The following is a 19,148-nucleotide window of genomic DNA, read 5'->3' on the forward strand; positions in this document are numbered from 1 at the left end:
CAGCAGGATCACCATTGCCATGTGCACTGCAGCAGTTCAAGATGGCAGCTCATCTCCTGTGCGAGCACGATGACCCCATATTCCAACTTTCATCTATTGCATTTACATTTGTAGAATTAGAAGGTTTTTTTCCACACGTTTTGCTTCCCTGATGAACAGTTATTAACTCTGACTTTATTTCCAGTGCTATTCCTGAAATTCTCGAAATCTGGCTGGAGGAGTCTGCCGAAGACTTTCGTCAAGTTCCAACTTACTCTTGCCTCCGGAAGGTACTTTCCTACTTGAACCAGACAGTGCCGGGGTCAGATGCTGAACAACGGGCCCAGAAACTCCTGAGTCGGTTTTCGGTGGAGGAAACAGCGGAGAAAGAGATGTTCAGTAAGATTTATAATTATGTTGCAAAAATGTGGTTTTAATTCAAGGTGCCTCCCTGCAAGTTTGTGTGCGGCTTGCCCCTCTGTCTCAGGATTTAGTTCATTTTGGTTTCCTTTGACAAGCTTCAAAATTACTTCCACATTTTTGGCTAAACGAAGTTAATTAAAATTATTGCTGAGTGATTACCCCTGTACTAATTGCATGATGTACAAGACCAAATTCTGCACAGAATTGATACTCTAATATGGTCCGTTATGACCCAGCAGCATGTAATCCGACTTTCTGGACAATTTCCTTTTGAACTGTTGCCGTCAATGACATTTTATTTTATAATCTGATGTAATAATTTTGCAAGTTATTGTGAAACGGTAGATTGTGATTCGGAAGATTTCCTAAAGCCAGAAATTGGGATGGGAATCTGTCATTAAATACAATTTCTTTTGCAACTGAGATTCTCCCAACAAGAGGATTTCAGTGCAATATCATATTAATTTCACCAAATCCAGATTTAGAAGTATGAATGTTAGATAACTATTGTAAACCAATGCATGATTTCTAGTCACAAGTTTGTGAGATATTTTAGAGCAGTGTGAACTTTGGGCACAAAATAAATGCCTATCTTCACTTGCACAGAAGGCTACCGTAGAAGAGTCAGATTCTATGTGGGAGAAGAACACGACCAAACCATCGAACAAGTTGACGAAAAGCTTCTGTCCTACCCATCACGCTTCATTGCAGAGCAGCTGACTTTTATGGATGCTGTGAGTAAACAGGAATCTGGCACCCAGTCATTCTAAATAAGATATTTCAGTCAGCAGGAAGCGTCCAAATCTCTCGGTATTGTTTACTGCTATTACTGTTCCACCAGTCGTTATAACTGAATTCCCTTAAAAATGCAGCCTTCCAAGATGTTAAAATGTGTTGTTTGATGTGTAACTTCAGTATCTCGCTTGAAATACCTGCCAACTAAAACTTCAGCACTTGTCTTTTGTTTTGAATGAACGCCATGTGAAATAAGTGACCCGAGAGAGCACTGAAAATCCTTTGTAACTTAGTGTTGAAACTTTACAAAATGAATAGTATTTCAGGGTAAAAGTTTAATTGTTTCACCATAACAGTCACTGTTTCTTCAAGAGTCCACTGATTTGTTTGAAGTATCCAGGTTGGCAATTTTGCTGTTTTCCCAGAATCTTCTGGAGTGGAATCAGCCACAGGGTATTCCAGTCCAGTCTCCAAGGTGGCTTGATGTCTACCTCTACAAAATGAGACTCGTAGTTGCTGACTCAAAATTTGAGTTATGTCAAAGTCTGGTCATAGGCTTAGGCTTGAAGTGGAAGTTCAGTGGTCTGTATGACAGCATTGGGTGTGACTCTAGAATGTAAGTAGTCCTCTAGGTCTCAAAAATCCCAAGCATATGTTAGTGTTCAGAACAGGGGTGCAGCGATCTCATCTGGAAGTGACCACTTTGTCAAAAGTAGGTTTTGGTTATGGGATAAGAGGTAATGGGAACTGCAGATGCTGAAGAACCCGAGATAACAAAGTGCAGAACTGGATGAGCATAGCAGGCCAAGCAGCATCTTAGGAGCAACTGCGCTCCGAAGATGCTGCTTGGCCTGCTGTGTTCATCCAGCTCCACACTTGTTATCTCAGTTTGTTAAGGGGCAGCTGCTCTTCTGCACAGAGTTCCAAAGGTAACTGTCTGTTTTCACTGCAGTTTCTGTTGCATATGTGTATGTATATACCGACTGGCACTTAGAGTCTAATCATGTGACATAATGATGACAACAGCCATTTTTGGTGGGAAGCAACCTCGTTGGATGTCTGTTGAGGAATGTAGCTGCTTTTCTTTTGTTGAACCATCGAGATCTGCAGTGAGGGCTGTGAGTCTTTTTCAAATCAGGGGTTTGACCTGGTGAATATTGAAGCGGTTTTTTTGATCCTCATCGCCAGTTTTTTTCTTTACCATGCAGGTGCAGGGGGCTGAAGCGTTAAACAGCAGGAGTTTTATTATGTAGTTTACTGTCGAAGCAGCAGGGTTAGCCTAAGCTATTCCTTGCCGGAAATGATCGCTGACATCATTGTGACGTGATCAGACTGTTAAAAGTGAGAGCCCACCATGCTTGCGTAAACATGCAACAGTTTCCCACTCAATGGTTTCTGAGCACTCCCTTCTGCTGCAGCCTGCCGCAGCCAACTCTGGCTTTGAAAGTGACGAGACTGACGAATTTCTCCATTCTGAATGAGTTTACGGGGATCTGAAGGAACTATTTGCCGGTTGTGTTAACTTTCACTGTTGGGGCATAATTGTTGATGAGAGTTGCTCATCTTGAAGAGGGAGACAGAAGGACATTATGCAATCTGAATGGCCAGTTGACAAGGTTGGACGTTTGGCAATATTCGTGTTCAGCATGAAACCAACAGTGGGGAAGTGTTGACATTGAGATCTGTTGAACCAACAGAGGGCCGGGCTGTCATTGTGTTCTGTCAACCTGCCTTGGTGCGAGAAGTAGACATGATGCAGGGCCGCTATACTGATGCCCAGCCTGTCTAGCCTGTGGGCCACCAGGGCTGAGCATCTGTAGCAGTGACTATTGCCAGCAGAGCTGTGCATTGATGGTGTGCGTGGAGCCAACAGTCGGAGTTGGGTGGAGATAACCAGTGATTTTAAATCTAACCTACAAATAGGAAGCAGATGACTGAAAATTCGAGGGTTTTGATCTGTCTGAATAGCCTATGTGCCCTTGTGCATCAATGTGAGTATTATGTAGCCAGTCGTTGACAATATAGCATGTAGTTTTAATGTACAATTGCAAACTAGCAGGACAAATGTACCCATGGACGGACAAATCTTGTTTGTCATTCATTGCTAAAAACATGGCACGACTGACACCTTTAACCTTTGTTTCCTTTTTATTTTTGATCAGGATCTTTTTCGGAAACTTGTGCCCAGCCAATGTTTAGGGTCCATCTGGTCTCAACGAGGGAAGGAAGAAAAACAGCATCTGGTATCAACCGTCCAGGCCACCATTACACAGTTCAATAATGTTACAAAATGTGTCACCAGCACCATATTAAGACCTCAACAGCTGAAACCACGGCAGACGGCTAAAATCATTGAGAAATGGATTGATGTTGCCCAGGTACACTATTCTTTATTGATTTTTAGCCTTTGTGACATGTTAAAGTCCACAGTGCATGAAACAACCATGGTGGAAGAGAGCAAGTCATTAACACTATGTGTTGATATGTCCAAGGTTTGAAAGCCTCTTGATTTGGCAAGCAGAATACTTTTCTGAATAAGAGTTGAATGCTTCATGGAAAATCCTAGCATTCATAATTTCTGTAGTGCTGGCTGCTAATAGTTCTTGCCTCAGTTTACAGTTGCATTGAAATATTAATGTATTTTTTTCTGATCAAAAATATTTATGTGGACAAAAAAGGCAAACTGATTTCAGATTTTTAATGGCCCCTCAAAAATGAAGTTACTATTGGGCATTACATAGTGTTGTTTGCCTCCCTTCCAAGCTGTAGTCAGTTTATGAAACAGTGTACATTTTATTCTCAATGTTCTGCATTCTGTGTGCCCACATGATGGCCCTTCAGTAACTTGCCTGGTTGTCTGTTTCCTATGTGTTTGCCAAAGGAATTTGTCTCAGCATGTTAGTCAGCAATCGGGAAAAGAGTGAGGAAGGGCTGTCAGATCTGATACCAGGTTTGTACTTGTCGCCAACATGTGGCATTCCCACTCGTACATTTGGAAAGGATCAGGATAGGAACTGAGTAATTAACTGATTAAGTAAAGGAAGTAATTGATTCTTACTGATTTTGTAATCCTAAATTGCACTGGATTTTGCAACAAAACTGTACTTTCAATCTATTTTCCCATATACACGTGACCACAAAATATTCACTCATTAGTAAGGTTTGGAATGAAAGTTCACAATAATTCTGTTGCCAGCTAATTTAGAGAAGTCTGGTTTGGGTCTTGGCAACACTGCCTGCATCAGTTTTGACTCGTTAAGAGTCTTGAGGCATTAATGGGACCTTGATGGGGATTTGAAAGTCTGTCTCCAGTTTTACAATATGGAGCAGTTCAGCCGAATGTAGGCTGACACCCAGTCGTAGACATGGATGAAAGAGTTGCTGACATATCCACTGGCGCTATCAAAGGCTATTCTGAAGAGGAATCACTTGATCACTTGGCTGACCTTTCTAGTTCTGATTTTGAGTTTTTACAAGAGTTGACAAGGAGTGGCTTCCATGTTGAAGTGCCCTCCATTACTTCCATTTTACTGCAGCAGCTTTATTTCCCTGAAGCTGGAAGACTCTAGGCTTGAGAACCTACCTGCTGGCCTTAATCAGATAAGGCACTTATGATTATGCCAATTGACGCACCTCCAAAGAAATCCCAAATGGTGTGATCACCCTGCCCCTCCCTGGCCTTCCTCCCCAAGCAGAAGTGGCTTTGAGACCTGATAACAAACACTTGCAGGCTTCCTCCTCGTCTCCACCACACCCCAAAGCACCCATCTGGGAGGTTTGATTTGATCCAGTTTTCTCCCTACCTCCAACAGGTTGGTGGGGTGGTGGAAACAGATGAAGGACATTCAGCTGCTAATCTCGGTAAGATTAGTTAACTCAGTATCAATAACGTAGTGATTCATAAAAGTAGACCCAATTTCCTGATTTGTCTGTTTTCCCTCGAATGAGTATCTCACGTGACTGGTCCTGCCCTCCTATTCTGTCAGATAATACAACCTATCATTCATTTATGAGCTAAATGTGATGGATATAACAAAGATGATTACCCCGCCTCCACCCCCTACCTTCGCCACTTCTACCACTCAGATGTCCATGTCTCAATCCTACTCATTTTATGCTCTCCTTTGGTGTCAGTAATCATATCTAACCAGTCACAGGCTGGCAGCAAGTGAACTGAAGAGGTTGTCTCAGAGGGATACAAAATGAATATCAAGGTTTGAGTTGCCAAGAATCATGGAATTCTTTCCCTCAAAAAGTTTGTTTGTGAATGCTGTTATTTTCTCAGCTAACATTTTTCTGATAGAACCTTTTTTAAAAGTCTGAGGTGTTGGGTAATGGAGAGTCACTGCTTTTTCCACAGAACTCACGGCTTTTTTTCTCTGACAGGAATGTCGGATTTTGCAGAATTTCTCGTCAGTGCATTCTATTACCATTGCATTGCAATCAAATAGTGTGTTCAATTTGAAGAAGACTTGGGCAGCCGTGTCAAAGTAAGTCATTGTTCAGAAAGAGCCATGTAATTTTTATTTAATAAATATGAGGTAGGAAATTGCAGGTTTGACCTCCAGGTTTACTTCAACAAGTGATCTTCACATGCTCGGTGCATTAACAGGATTACCAGAGGCACTACAGTGCAATCCTAACAATTGGCTAATTGGCAGAATCTTTCATTCTTTCACGAAGGAGCGAAGAGTTAATTTGTTTAAGTGGAAAAAGAAAACTGTTTGGCAACTTGAAATATTTAACTATCGTGTTCCAAAACTGATCTGCTGTCGGATGGAACGTAACACAGTTTCCTGTGGATATTCTGTGATGGGTTGATAGAAGCCAGAGGTTTGTGTGGAATACTAAAATACAAAGACAACAATTATTTTAATCTCCCAAGAAAGCACTCTATAACTTTGAAGTGCACACCTGTAGTTTATGTTCGTGTGCCTCAGACCATTTGATCATGGTTGTTTTTTTTAGGCAGCTTGGGAATGAAATCTCTCTTGCTGCAATGAGATTCACCAAAACTACTGCACTCAAGAGCTTTTGCGGCACACTGGCAGTATCCCCATCCCTGGGTTTAAACAATCAGGGTTCAAGTTCTACCCGCCCCAGAGATTGCCAAAACATTTCTGAACAATTTGGTTAAAATAACTATACTTACTGTAAAAATGCCTCACTGCCGTTCACTGTTTGTATTACTTGCTTATTTGTCAGATTCCGTATCAGCTGTTTGTTATCTTGACTCTATTCTGTCAAGAGTAATTTGTCTCATTCTCTTGACGAGGAGCAGTAAGATAACATTTGAAGACCTTTCAAACAATGAAGAAGATAACTTTATAGCAAGTAGAGAGCTGCGAATGGAGGTAAGGTGTTGCACTTGGCCCAGTGTGACTATATTCAGGGCATGATCAATAGTTTCTAGTAAAATATCTGCAATGAACTCAGTTGGTGACTGAATGCATATAGATTCTGCAAATCAATACTGCAACAGGAGTATATGTATTGCAGTCCAGGTGGTCTGGCTTGGCTCAAGTCTTCCAAGATTGTTTTGTCATGATTCTTATAATTGCTGATGATATTGCAGTTAACATTTTAATCAACATCTAATTTGGTTATGATGCAGTGATGCAGCCTTCATAGATTATCTTTCTCAGTGTTCATTATCTTGGAAATTTGAACTGAAGCAATGTCTATGATACAGTGATGCAGCCTTCATAGATTATCTTTCTCAGTGTTCATTATCTTGGAAATTTGAACTGAAGCAATGTCTAAAGTGCGATATTTGCCAATTTCTTTTTCTTTTGCTTTGTACACTTCAAGGGCCTTGTAATTAATAAAAGCAAAGGCAAAACATTAAGAGATTTAACTGGTTCCCATAAGTGTTTTTACTCAATTACCATGTCTTCCTTTTATTGTTCTCTGCAGTAAGAACTATTTGCTGCGTCGGAATGGAGAGATATTCACATCTCTTTGTTTGTTCAGTATTTCAGACATCAACTGTCTCGTTTCAACGAGCTTGGACCAAAACTGACAAGTTTCTAGCCATTCCTCCTCACTCCTTTTATCATGCTCTTTGTCCACTCATTTTGCCCCTGAATTTGACAAAATAACAAAATAATTGGTCAGATATAAATATTTTGGTGCCACTTTACCAAACTAGTTGTCCAGATCAGAAAATAGTCAAAGTTTTCTTATTCTCTAAATCATTCTTAGATGGAATTAAAGCATTTTTAAGCTGGTATTTGAAGAGGGAGAAATGCAGTAATCATGCTAACATGTTGTCAGTTTGACAGACACTCCATTTTTCAAACTGCTCAACGTTCTAGTTGCAGTGAACTATCTCTTTACATTGCTTTCCAGATGTTTACCCCAGAATTTCTACTGCCCTGCTGTCACACTTTGTTTATTGTGTGTTGTGATTGGTGCACTGTACAGAATTTCAACATATTTTTCTGATCTGGATTGAATCTAAGAGTAGGTTTGCTTTTATAATCAAAAATGTGTGCTCTGCATGATGATTGTTTTTGTGGTGCAAAATTCTGTAAGTATACAGGGGAAAATGTGAGTTCATGATTGGACAGTTGTATAACTTCCATAAAGCTTTCTCCCAGATTATGCAGTGAATTACAGTGCATGGTTTGCTAATCTTTCAGCATCTTACACAAATGTGCTTTGGCAGTGGAGCAGGGCACCGCAATAGTTCTTGCTGTGTGTACATTAATGTTCAAGCTCCAAGTATGAACAGCAGGTTCACAGATGACACAAGAATTGGAGCGGTCGTAAGTAGCAAAATGCCTAGGTTTCAAGGCACACATTGTTCCAGCTGTGGCTCAACTGTTATTTACAGTTCCATCATTACCCCTTTGCTCTTATATTCAGGCAAGTATCCAATATTTTACCAACTTATCCACAGGTCCTCCTGCCTTCAAGAATATGTTTATGCACACACCAAGGTCCTTCTGATCCTCTGTCATCCAGACCCAAAACATCAACTTTCCTGCTCCTCTGAAGCTGCCTGGCCTGCTGTGTTCATCCAGCTCCACACCTTATTATCTCATTGAACATATATTCTCCTGACTTATTAGACCCCCAAAATGCTTCACCTCACACTTTTCTGGATTGAATTCTATTTGCCTCTGTTCAGGCCTTCTAACCAGCCCATATGTGTAACCCGAGAGACGAAGGTTTTTGCTGTTTACAACCGTCCAATTCTTGTGTAATCTGTGAATTGGCTGTTCAGACTTGGAGCTTTCGTGTCTTCAACATTAATGTACGCACAGTAAGAACTATTACTGTACCGTGTGGTATGCTGCTGGATGAAAGCATCAAGTTGCCGAAAAGCCCTTCAAAAATCACATTTACTTCCTGCCACAAACCTAATTTTGGCTCCAGTTTGTCAATTCGATGTATCTCCTAGGCTCTTAGGTTCTGAACCAACCCACCGTCTGAGACCATTAAATTATTTCTTCGGGTAAGAGAGGTGTCTAGTGAAAAGACATTGAGAAGAATTATATTCTTGAGTTAAGAAAAAAATGACGTTTAAACTTGTTGAGACAAAGTTTTGGAGATTCGGTGAGGTAAATTGTTTTTATCTTCAAGTGAAATTGCACATTACGGAGAAAATTTCCAATCTCCAAATGATGAGGTTACACAAATATTGAGTTTGGTTTCCAGTTCACAGATCAGGGATCAAACGCTGAACTTGCCTGGCCTTTATAGATCTAACTTTGCATTCCACTGTATAACTGTCTAAAATTTTGAGTCCTAAATTTTGATTCTCAATAGATTTAGTTGTATGATCAAGAGAATAAATAAGACATGGAGTAGTAATTTTGAGAAATGGGACAATGAGTTCACAATGGATTAAACAAATTCACCTCTCTTTTTCTAGGATATCGTTCAGGGAATTGTGCCGTACCTGGGAACTTTCTTGACAGAATTTTCAGCGCTGGATTCGGCTTTCCCGAATTACCATTCAGTAAGTCTCTCTTACAAGATTTGGATTCCTTATTTGCTGATGAGCGCTATTATTATGGTTTCATTGCAAGCTGCTTGTAGATGAGAATCAAAGCAATAAAAAAACGAATGAGTTTGATTAATAATCCCGATCAGAATAATTTGATGCTTTGTGCTGCGAATCAAACAATTTGTAAACAAAGGAACATGCAAATCACTTTGCAGTTAATTGAATATGGGTTTAGTTTTACAAAAGGTTGGATAAATTGCACATCAATTTTATTCTGTACAGGTAAATTGGTTACCTGGATGTCACTGCCTATTGAGCAGTTGAACAGCTGAGAATATCTTCAGCTTGGTACTGATCTACTTGACTGGAGCAAAGGGCTCTATGTAGTGTCCAAGATATGACCTGGTGGTATGATAGATCATTTGTGATTGGCCTTTGACGATATACTAAAATGGAACCAAGTTTACAGAGCTTGTATTTCACTTCTGATCTTTTAAATTTCATGATCTTATAGTACTGTTTGACCTTTGTACATTTGAATTAATTTTCTTTGTCCTTGTCTATCTCTTACAGAATGGCTTGATCAACTTTGACAAGAGACAAAAAGTTAGTAATGAAAATTGTACTGTGCAAAATGTTTGGAATTGTATGAAAGGGGAGAAGCATGCTTTTCACCCTTGTGCTGCTTTATTTGCTTGATGGGGGTGTAGGGGGAGTCTACAACTGCATCCTAAATGTATATGGTCACTAATAAATCCAACAAAGAATTAAGGAGATGCTTTGTTGCTCAGAGCAGCCAGATTGCAGAAGCTGCTGCTACCAGGACTCGTTGAGAGGATGAGCACAGATATATTTGAGAGAAAGTTAGATGATCAGAAAGGACACAACGGCATATTTAGAGTTTGAAGCAATGTGGGAGAGCCACGTACAGGATATGCCAGGCGTTATGTGAATGAGGATGTTTTTCAATTAATCTCAGTGTCATGGAAGCTGTTTCATTATTGAAGACACTGGATAAACAATCTCTCCATATTAGTATTTTCCTTTATATGAGAGGCATCATTTCGTCATGGGATGTCAGAAATTGAGGGAGTGCAACTGTTTGGATTCTCACTGACTGGGCAGTATGTTTTACTCCATATTTCTGAATTTGGTAATACCAAATTCTCAAACATCCCTGTTGTCATGGCTACTGTTGAGGGTATCATCAAATCCCTATAGTGTGGAAACAAGCCATGCGGCCCAACAAGTTCCTCGGGCCACTCTGAAGAGGGTCCCACCCAGACCCATTCCACATGTCTAACCCACTGAACGTAAATATCCCTGGGCACTACGGGCAATTTAGCATGGGCAGCCCACCTATCTTGCACATCTTTGGACCTTGGGAGGAAACCAGAGCACCCAGAGGAAACCCACTCAGATTGTATTTTCATCTTGTGCTGAAACATTCAGCAGGCAACCTGAGAATATTCATTTGAGAGGAATTTGACCTTCTGGCAAACAATGAATTTTTGCTTCCAGAGCTGTAACCTGAGATCCCTATGAATAGAATAGGTTCCGATCAGAAGCAGCTGATGCTGAATTTGCCAAACTGGGCCATGTGATGTAAAATCAGCTGGGTGGCAAAATAGGCATCCAACGCTGTGTGACTCCAATTCACCAGCTTGGAATGTAATCTGTCAAATGGCCCACCATTTGTAGTGGCGGATGTGGATGTAGTGAATTGTTTCTTTTCACTGACCTGTTGAAAACTGGCTGGCACTTTACAACTTGGCAGTAACATGTTGTCAGAGTTTGACCTAGAGAGGCCTGCCCCTTCTTACATGTCAAATTGTGACAAGATTCAACCAAGAAGCCACTGTGGTTGAAAGAAAATAGTCCAGTAACTTCAAGCTGCTCATGGTCCATTCAATTTCATGGTGGTGCAACTTTGAAAAATTAACTCAATGTTTTCACCGTCTGTCTTGGTATCAGTTACTATAGATCAGCCACTTATTTTGTACTTGGCAGACTTCCTTTTGCTTGGATGAATGATCTTTCATAACATTTCTTGTCTTCACCCTAAATCAGCTTACGGTTCTTTCGTGAATCATTGTTTAAAAATAATCTGTCTTTGAAGCACTGTTTTGGGAATTAGTGTCCTGAAACCATCCTGGATAATCTGCACAGAAATTTATCCTTGAAAAGTCACATTTGTGTCATTTATTTCCAAAGCAGAAATATTTTTGTGACATGATGTACTGTGCACTTTGAATAAAGTTATTGATGCTGTTCAAAATACCACGGACTCGGATTTAGCAGGAGCAATTATAGCAGTTTAAACTTGCTTTAATAGCTCATTATTTATTTGTGTTCTTTCAGGAATATGAAATAATTTTGGGTATCAAATCCCTGCAGTTTGCTTGCTCATCATACACCCTTCGTCCAAACGAGAATTTTCTAGACTTGTTCTTTATGCAACAATACTTAAGTGAGGATAGCGAGTGTGTAACTGGTATTGTAGGAGTGTGCAGGTAAAACAGTTAAGGGTTGTGTGTGAAATCTTCTCTCGTTATATTTGCTGTTTAATGCTAGTGAGCCGCCAGTTTATTTATTGTCTTTCTTTTCCTTGCTTTCAAAGTTTTGACAATGAATTCTGACCCATGAGGATAAAGCCAGTTGCTCAATGAATCAATTCTGTTGTGTTGCATCAAAATGTGTTTTATTGGTATATAATAGTGCAGAGTATACTACCACTAAGCCAATGATTGCAGGAAAATGCAAAAAACTTGATGAGTGACCAATTTTAGCAACATGTCCAAGAGCTCCTATTGTGGGTGCATCTACAAATCCAGATGTAAATTGTACCAGTTTTGAGAAATGTTTCATTTCCTTCCAATTTCTTTTCAAATACATAATCCTATTACTAACATAAAATTAACAATAACCCCACACAATTGGTCAGCATTTTAAAGTATCTTTCAATGGTTGCCTAAAAACATATTCCCTCATCTCAAAATAGCCACAGTATATTTTTAATAATGCAACCAAAAATAATCTCCAACTGAAAAAAAACCACTTTGCCATTGCTGGACCAGAGTTGATGAAGGAACCAGATTATAGATCACTGAAACTAATTTTTTGTTTTGACAGAGCGGGCTTTGTAATAATTACATTGTTTGAAAACAGTTTGCTTCTTCATAAATTGGTGGGCAGAAGTAATTATTTAAAATGTACCTGATGTATCAATTTACCTTCCTGCTTTGAAAAACAAAGCTCACTATTAAGCCCATCCTCAGGTTATGGATGACCATGTGCAGCAAGCACCTGGCATTATCGTCAATTCAATCAGTGGCACAGTCAGTATTGGGCCAACTTCAAACATGGTATTTATTGTAACAGTAATTACAAAATGTTACCGAAATTCACTTTGCATGAATCATATGTTGCATTTAAAGTTCTTTTGGGCCTCTGGGATAGTTTGGTTGATTTTCGGACAGATTGTCTGAAAATATCAGCAACAGAAAGTCTGGTCAAGAGATATACTCCTCATTTTACTATCTCCGAGATGTGGCATGTGGTGTTTTAGTCACCTGAAGTGACTGATTCATGACCACCTTTCATTGCTTGACATTCACATGACAGTGTGGATGAGGCCCAGAGAAACTCCTGTGTAACTTTACAACCTATTGTATCACCTTCGGCACTGGAAGTTTGATTCTCATGTTTTCCAGTTAACTTTTTTCAAGCCCAGTCCTTGTTAATTTTTTCTGTACCTGCTGTAGAAGTTCGACCATTTTGTTCAATTCCACGTGTTCTGCAAAAAGACTGAGAGGGTTATCGTCTTGGTAAAAAATTACGCAAAAGAACCGTAGATGCTGGGAATCAAAAACACAAAGAGAAATTGCCGAAAACATTCAGCAGGTCTGGCAGCATCTGTGGAAAGAAAGCAGAGTTAACTTTCGGGTCTGGTGACATTTCTTCAGAACTCTTATTGTCTTGATCTGCTGTTCATAAAGCACAAAAGATCGATGTGCCTACAGTGAGAACTGTTGTCGCTCATTAGTCAAAGTAATGTTCAGTGTTCTCCTGCCTGAAAACACGTGCCTTTTGCAAACAAAATTATCATTCTGCAATTTCAATTCTATGTCAATGATTGATTTTGCCATTAATAATAAGAATATTGAACAAAAGCATCTGATTCTTTTTAAATGAACCTTGTCTGAAAATGTTTATTTGCCACCCTGCAGCTCCTCTGAACTCGAGAAACCGCCAAAGCCCAAAAAGAGTGTGTTTAAATGCCTCAGCTGGTAAGTATCCCATGTTAAGCACCGCAAATATCTCAATATTTCCTTTATTACCTGGATGAATGGACAGAAAGATAAGTACATCTGTTCCTTGACAAATAGAGACATTTGATGTGTGGTCATTATTGCTTCATTGGAGTGAGATTTTTTAGGAACTGGTCGAGTAATTTGAGACAATGCAAGGAGCGGTGCTGTTATGCTCACCTCGTGCATGTGTCTAGTGTAGACTGATTGATAGAGATTCTTTGCTATGACCATGATTGTAGAATGTGGACCTGTGATGAGCTTGGTATTGCCTAGCGATTCTCATTTATCCACTGAGAAGTTTCTGCACCATGGCTAAATTTCACCGGAATAAATTTGTTTATGAGAGATGAGTAAGCAAAAAATGGTGTTGCAGTGAATTAAATTTGCATATTTGTGGGCCTGTATAATGAAAACTAGCAATGTTTAACAATTTTGAGTGAAAAATCAGATTTGTGTTCTACTTTGTGGGTCAGCAGGCAGCAGAAATATCTTCTGTTGAAAAATAATCAGCCATGCTTCTCACATTTGAAGCTCCACCTCAAAATTACTATCTGAATGGAGTCAAGTTCGGGAAAGGGGAAGCACAACGAGATCTAGGTGTTCTTGTACATCAGTCAATGAAAGCAAGCATGCAGGTACAGCAGGTAATGAAGAAAGCTAATAGCATGCTGGCCTTCATCACAAGAGGAATTGAGTATAGGAGCAAAGAGGTCCTTCTGCAGCTGTACAGGGCCCTGGTGAGACCCCACCTGGAGTATTGTGTGCAGTTTTGGTCTCCCAATTTGAGGAAGGACATTCTTGCTATTGAGGGAATGCAGCGTAGGTTCACAAGGTCAATTCCCAGAATGGCGGGACTATCATATGTTGAAAGATTGGAGTGACTGGACTTGTATACACTTGAGTTTAGAAGGATGAGAGGGGATCTGATTGAGACGTATAAGATTATTAAGGGATTGGACACTGTGGAGGCAGGAAGCATGTTTCCGCTGATGGGTGAGTCCAGGACCAGAAGACACAGTTTAAAAATAAGGGGTAGGCCATTTAGAACAGAGTTGAGGAAAAACTTCTTCACACAGAGAGCGATGGATATATGGAATGCTCTGCCCCAGAAGGCAGTGGAGGCCAACTCTCTGGATGCTTTCAAGAAAGAGATAAACAGAGCTCTTAAAGATAGTGGAATCAAGGGTTATGGGGATAAGGCAGGAACAGGATACTGATTGTGGATGATCAGCCATGATCATAATGAATGGTGGTGCTGGCTCAAAGGGCCGAATGGCCTACTCCAGCACCTATTGTCTATAAAACTCAAATATATTTCCATGTAGAAGTTGACATGAAAGTATGTGTTTGTGCTGTTGTGCATACATGTGTAAAGACTTCAAAGTTATTGTTTTTGGTCATTTTCCTGAGTTGGGGATATTATCTTATATTTCTGTTCAATAGGCAAGGACTGCCCAGAACTCAGCAAAGTCAGATTTTCCCCCACCTACCCGTGTAGAGTTTCAGAGAAGAAAAAACATGCCTTGTTGCTGTGTTGTGCCTTGCAGTGATCTGGACTATGACATGTGACTATAGTTATATAGAAACCAAGAAAGAGAAGGGAAACACTTATTCACTTCCTGGGATATCTTCTCTTTACATGAGTGTGGATGTGACATGGATGTGATTTAGGTTTCCTGTACTATTTAATGCCTAATATACCAACAATCAGGATTTTCAGTGTGGGAATTATTTTATCATGCCGTCCGCTGTACTTCTTTTGGGAGTTTTGGAAAATTTTCTCTGTTAAACGTGCAATATAAATGCAAATTGCTGAATAGAAATCCTAACGTTTGCAGTACCAATATACTGAAGGCCAAATTCAGAGTTCACTGTCCTACCTGACAAAGTGTTGTGTACAGTTTTCTATCAATTATCAATGGTGTTACTTTGTTTTACATTTTATTTTTAACAAACTGCAGCTTTCAGGAAGAAATTATGTACACATTAGCATGTGGCCAGGTTGGGGGAAATTTTCCACCCTGTGGGTATTCAAATCCACATTTTGCCTTTCATAAGATTGAGGTTGATAGCAGGTTGAACAAACACTGCAAAAAGTCCAGATTCTTGTGCCATTGGAATATGCAAACATTGTAACCTATTCATATACTCCCTAACTATGAGGCAATGTAACAATGTTCAATACTAGTAATGCGAGCTCTTGGTATGAGTGTGCCACTATTAATTTCTCACAGGTCAAATGTGGCGCACATCAAACTCCTGGTACTCACATCAATATACCTTCATTCTAGTTTAATTTTTTTTAAACAGTTTGTCTAGAATGCAATGACATTTTCATATGTTTGTTGTGTCCCCTTTCCCTTGTGCAGCCTGTTTTCAAAGAGAGGTGTTAAAGTCCACAACACTCAAACTAAAAGCTCTGAGCAGCGAGCATCCCTTCAGAATGAGGATTCAGACGACAGCATTACCGCAGCCAGCATTTTATCCTATTCCAGCCACTTGGAAATGGAAGAGCCGAGCACTTCGCAAAAAACACCGGAAACGGTGAGACAGTGAGGCGCTCATCATGTAAAATATGTTGTTCTCAGAGACTCTGGTTTGTCTAATAATATCCAGACACTTCTTTTCTTCTTTCTTTCCTTCCTTTCTTCTGCCTTCCTGCCGTCTATTATCCTGACTACACTTTGGCAGTCAAGAGGATACAAGGGTACTCAGTGATACCGTCCCAGCCACTGGAGCTGGATGGCTGCCTGGCCAATCTCCTTCGCCTTTCTTTTAAGAGCTATTAGCCGAATAGCCATTTTGATGTTTCAGCCAGACTGAAATCCTTAATGTGAATGCCGTTCCACCAAGCATCTTCATAACTGGCTGCTGCCAGCAATTTTCCATCCCAGGTCCCACTTGCCAAAGTTGGGTTACTTGCTTTCAGAATGAAGGCAAGACAGCTGTGTAATTCCCATCAAAATTCAACCTTTGTGCTGGTTACTGAAGCATTTGATTCCAGAAAAGGTATTATTCGCTCACGAAGTGAGAGCTGATTTTTTTGTTTTTGTTTGAGTTGTGCTGTTGGCTTTGTTTTGCTTAGATATTTTGTATGAATTTATACTAATAGCCAAAATATTTCATCTTTAATTATTCACAGCATGTTTAATTTCTACACAGTAAATTTTAGTGCATGGGGTACATCTGTCGCAGCTTGAAGCGCACAGTCCACACAAACAGTATTTAGAGTATGTTGGATAGGTCTTGATCCAGCAATTGCAACACAGTAATGCAGCTCTCTGCATGGAGTCCTCGTGACTGCACGTTTTGTTTTTCATCAATATTTGGGCTTTGAGCTGTTGGTTAGTGCGTTCTCTGCTGCAGACCATTGTATCTTGGGAGATTATCAAAGTTGTGTTATGGTTATTGTTTATAGAATATGTCTAGGACTTGTCCCAGGGGTATTTTCATAATGTATTCCCCTAAGAATTGGGCAGTATTATTAGGTCACATTTAGGTGTTTTGGAGTGGGTTTTTTTGTTTCAAAATACCCTTTTCCTTTTTATGGATTCTCCTGTTCAGTGTTGTGACTTCCTGTATATTAATCATAAACTGAGAGCTGGAGTGACTTGGATGATTTCACTTCTGGTTTCTTTAGTTCTCAGCTGTATGTGGTTTGCTGTTGCTGTCTGTCTTTCTTTCTGCCAGTGGTGCTGTGCCGCACACATTCTGACCTGCACAATGCACTGGTTGGCTCATTCGCAGTCACCCACAATTCATAAATGTGTTTTAACTTCAAACAGTGTCGTTGGATTCAAGATTTCTGTGCGTAGCAGGGTGAAGTGGGCAAATAAATATTTATGTAAACATGTTCACATACTGAGTGCAAACTGAAACCCCAAAGGGTTTATCTGACAAACTTAGAATTGAAGCACCAGTTTACATGGTCAAGTGAAATGACCACAATGTTATTGGGCTGAAGGAAACAATTGGTAATTTATGGGCATGCTAAGTACTGAATTGTTGATGTTGACTGACAGCTAGTAAACACAAACAGGAGTATAATTCCTCAGAAGTGATCTTTACTGGTAGAGGAAAGAACTGCAAGTAAAAAATTACACAAGACAGCAACGACCAAGAATTCATGTACAACATCATGTTCTTGCAATTAAGCTGTCCTGCGCAGAATGCCTTCACCTTTGTGGGCAGTAGGAGAGCATATTTTGTGTAATAATAAATATAACTGGAAAGGGGGAAGTATCTAATACGCAACAATTGACAAACATCTTCTTAAACAAAATAATTATTCCACAGTCATTAAAATCCGTGGATACGGCCTCCTCTGGAGGTTTATCCAACGGTGGTGCACCAGCAAAACCAAATTATGACAGAGCCAAGTCTCGTAGGCACGCAGGTTTGGGCAGCTGCTGGTGTGTAACACGTTGGAGGGACAACCGCCAGAATGAGAAAAGCTGCCTCATCCGAGTCAGATCAGAGGAGGACAGAGCACAAGAATTCAAAACTATTTTGGTAAGTCCCTGGACTGTTTGCTGTCGTCATGCTCGGTCCAAATAATTGCCATTGCTCTCTGCCAGTATCACAAGAGGAATTTTTATCGCAATTATTTGTTGCCATGCAGTCATATTCAGTGTGTATTTTCCACATTGCTGAAGCCTTTTTTGCTCTATGAGAGTTTTGACCATCATTTTGATACTGTTTTGTAATGCACTAACAATGTTTAGGTTTTAGGCCTGAACACATTTTCCTTGCATTTCTCCTTTAAGTGTACATGGCAAGGTGCAGCACTCTGTTGCCCCATTTTGGGGACTGGCTGATAACTATTGAAGAGGAAATATCACGAATTAATGTGCACCATTAACTGTACAATAAATCGGCAAGGAGGTACCAGATCTTCAGTTAGCTGACCACAGGCACTTTGGTCCATCTGTCAACTAATCGAGTAATATTAGCAGAGCCATTGAATATTTCTTTCCTGACTTTGGAAATTTGTGAAATTTAAAAGCTTGGTGCATGGAAGAAAGCACATCAAAAACGGGTTAGAGAAGAGAGCAATCCAAAATAGAATAATTGCCTACTGGCTAGTTCAGGAAAGCCGAAGGAATGTTGGCCAAATTGGAAGGCACATCGATTGTTTTGTTTGATCATTTATTTTCCTTCAAAGGATCAGTCTCTTTGACTGTGGCACCACAGATGACAGGGTAATGTGTGGGAAATTGTTTCTGGTACCGAAATATTGTTAAACAAACAGTGCCTCTTTCCTCTGGTAAAGAGAATATTTGTTAGCTTGTAAGTGAGTTGGAGATGGGGCAGAACCAGCCTAAGATCTGAGGCAGAATTTGGATAAGCAAATGGCAAACAGCCTATTTAAATTGAACATCTATGAAATACAGAAAACAAAATTCTCAACCAAAATGACGAAAATGTCTCCTGATGAAAGTGCAACAAATTTTTGCCAACTAACACAGTCATGAGAGGCCAGCTGGAGAATCATGGAATGTTATTACAAAGCAAAAAAAAACTTTGGCTAATTGTGTCTGTGTTAAATCTCAGTAAGAAGTAGCTAAATTTGCCACCCTCCTCCCCTACCACCACCGCCATTGCCCTTTTTAGCCCTGCCCTGCAAATTTTGCTCCATGTAATTATTCAGTCGTCTTATGAAAGTAATTTAATCTGCTTTACCCACCTATTCAGATATTGCGGCTTGGAAAAAGCAGGATTCTTTTTTGTTTTTGCTTTTT

The 19,148-nt window shown here is 39.9% G+C and overlaps 1 protein-coding gene across 1 annotated transcript in view; it reads left to right on the top strand.

Moving 5' to 3' along the window:
* The window catches only part of LOC132210078 (ral guanine nucleotide dissociation stimulator-like 1), a 30,839-nt gene extending 14,953 nt beyond the window's left edge, over positions 1 to 15,886 (top strand). The window contains exons 6-14 of the mRNA XM_059649400.1: positions 185 to 378; positions 1,009 to 1,136; positions 3,300 to 3,515; positions 5,524 to 5,627; positions 6,413 to 6,491; positions 9,020 to 9,106; positions 9,668 to 9,700; positions 13,324 to 13,383; positions 15,777 to 15,886. Of these exons, the coding sequence (XP_059505383.1) occupies positions 185 to 378; positions 1,009 to 1,136; positions 3,300 to 3,515; positions 5,524 to 5,627; positions 6,413 to 6,491; positions 9,020 to 9,106; positions 9,668 to 9,700; positions 13,324 to 13,332 (850 nt within the window). The 3' untranslated portion in view covers positions 13,333 to 13,383; positions 15,777 to 15,886. The remainder of the gene's footprint in view (positions 1 to 184; positions 379 to 1,008; positions 1,137 to 3,299; positions 3,516 to 5,523; positions 5,628 to 6,412; positions 6,492 to 9,019; positions 9,107 to 9,667; positions 9,701 to 13,323; positions 13,384 to 15,776) is intronic.
* Positions 15,887 to 19,148: the final 3,262 nt, after the last annotated feature.

This window comes from Stegostoma tigrinum, chromosome 10, assembly GCF_030684315.1.
Source record: "Stegostoma tigrinum isolate sSteTig4 chromosome 10, sSteTig4.hap1, whole genome shotgun sequence".
NCBI classification, from domain to species: Eukaryota; Metazoa; Chordata; class Chondrichthyes; order Orectolobiformes; family Stegostomatidae; genus Stegostoma; species Stegostoma tigrinum.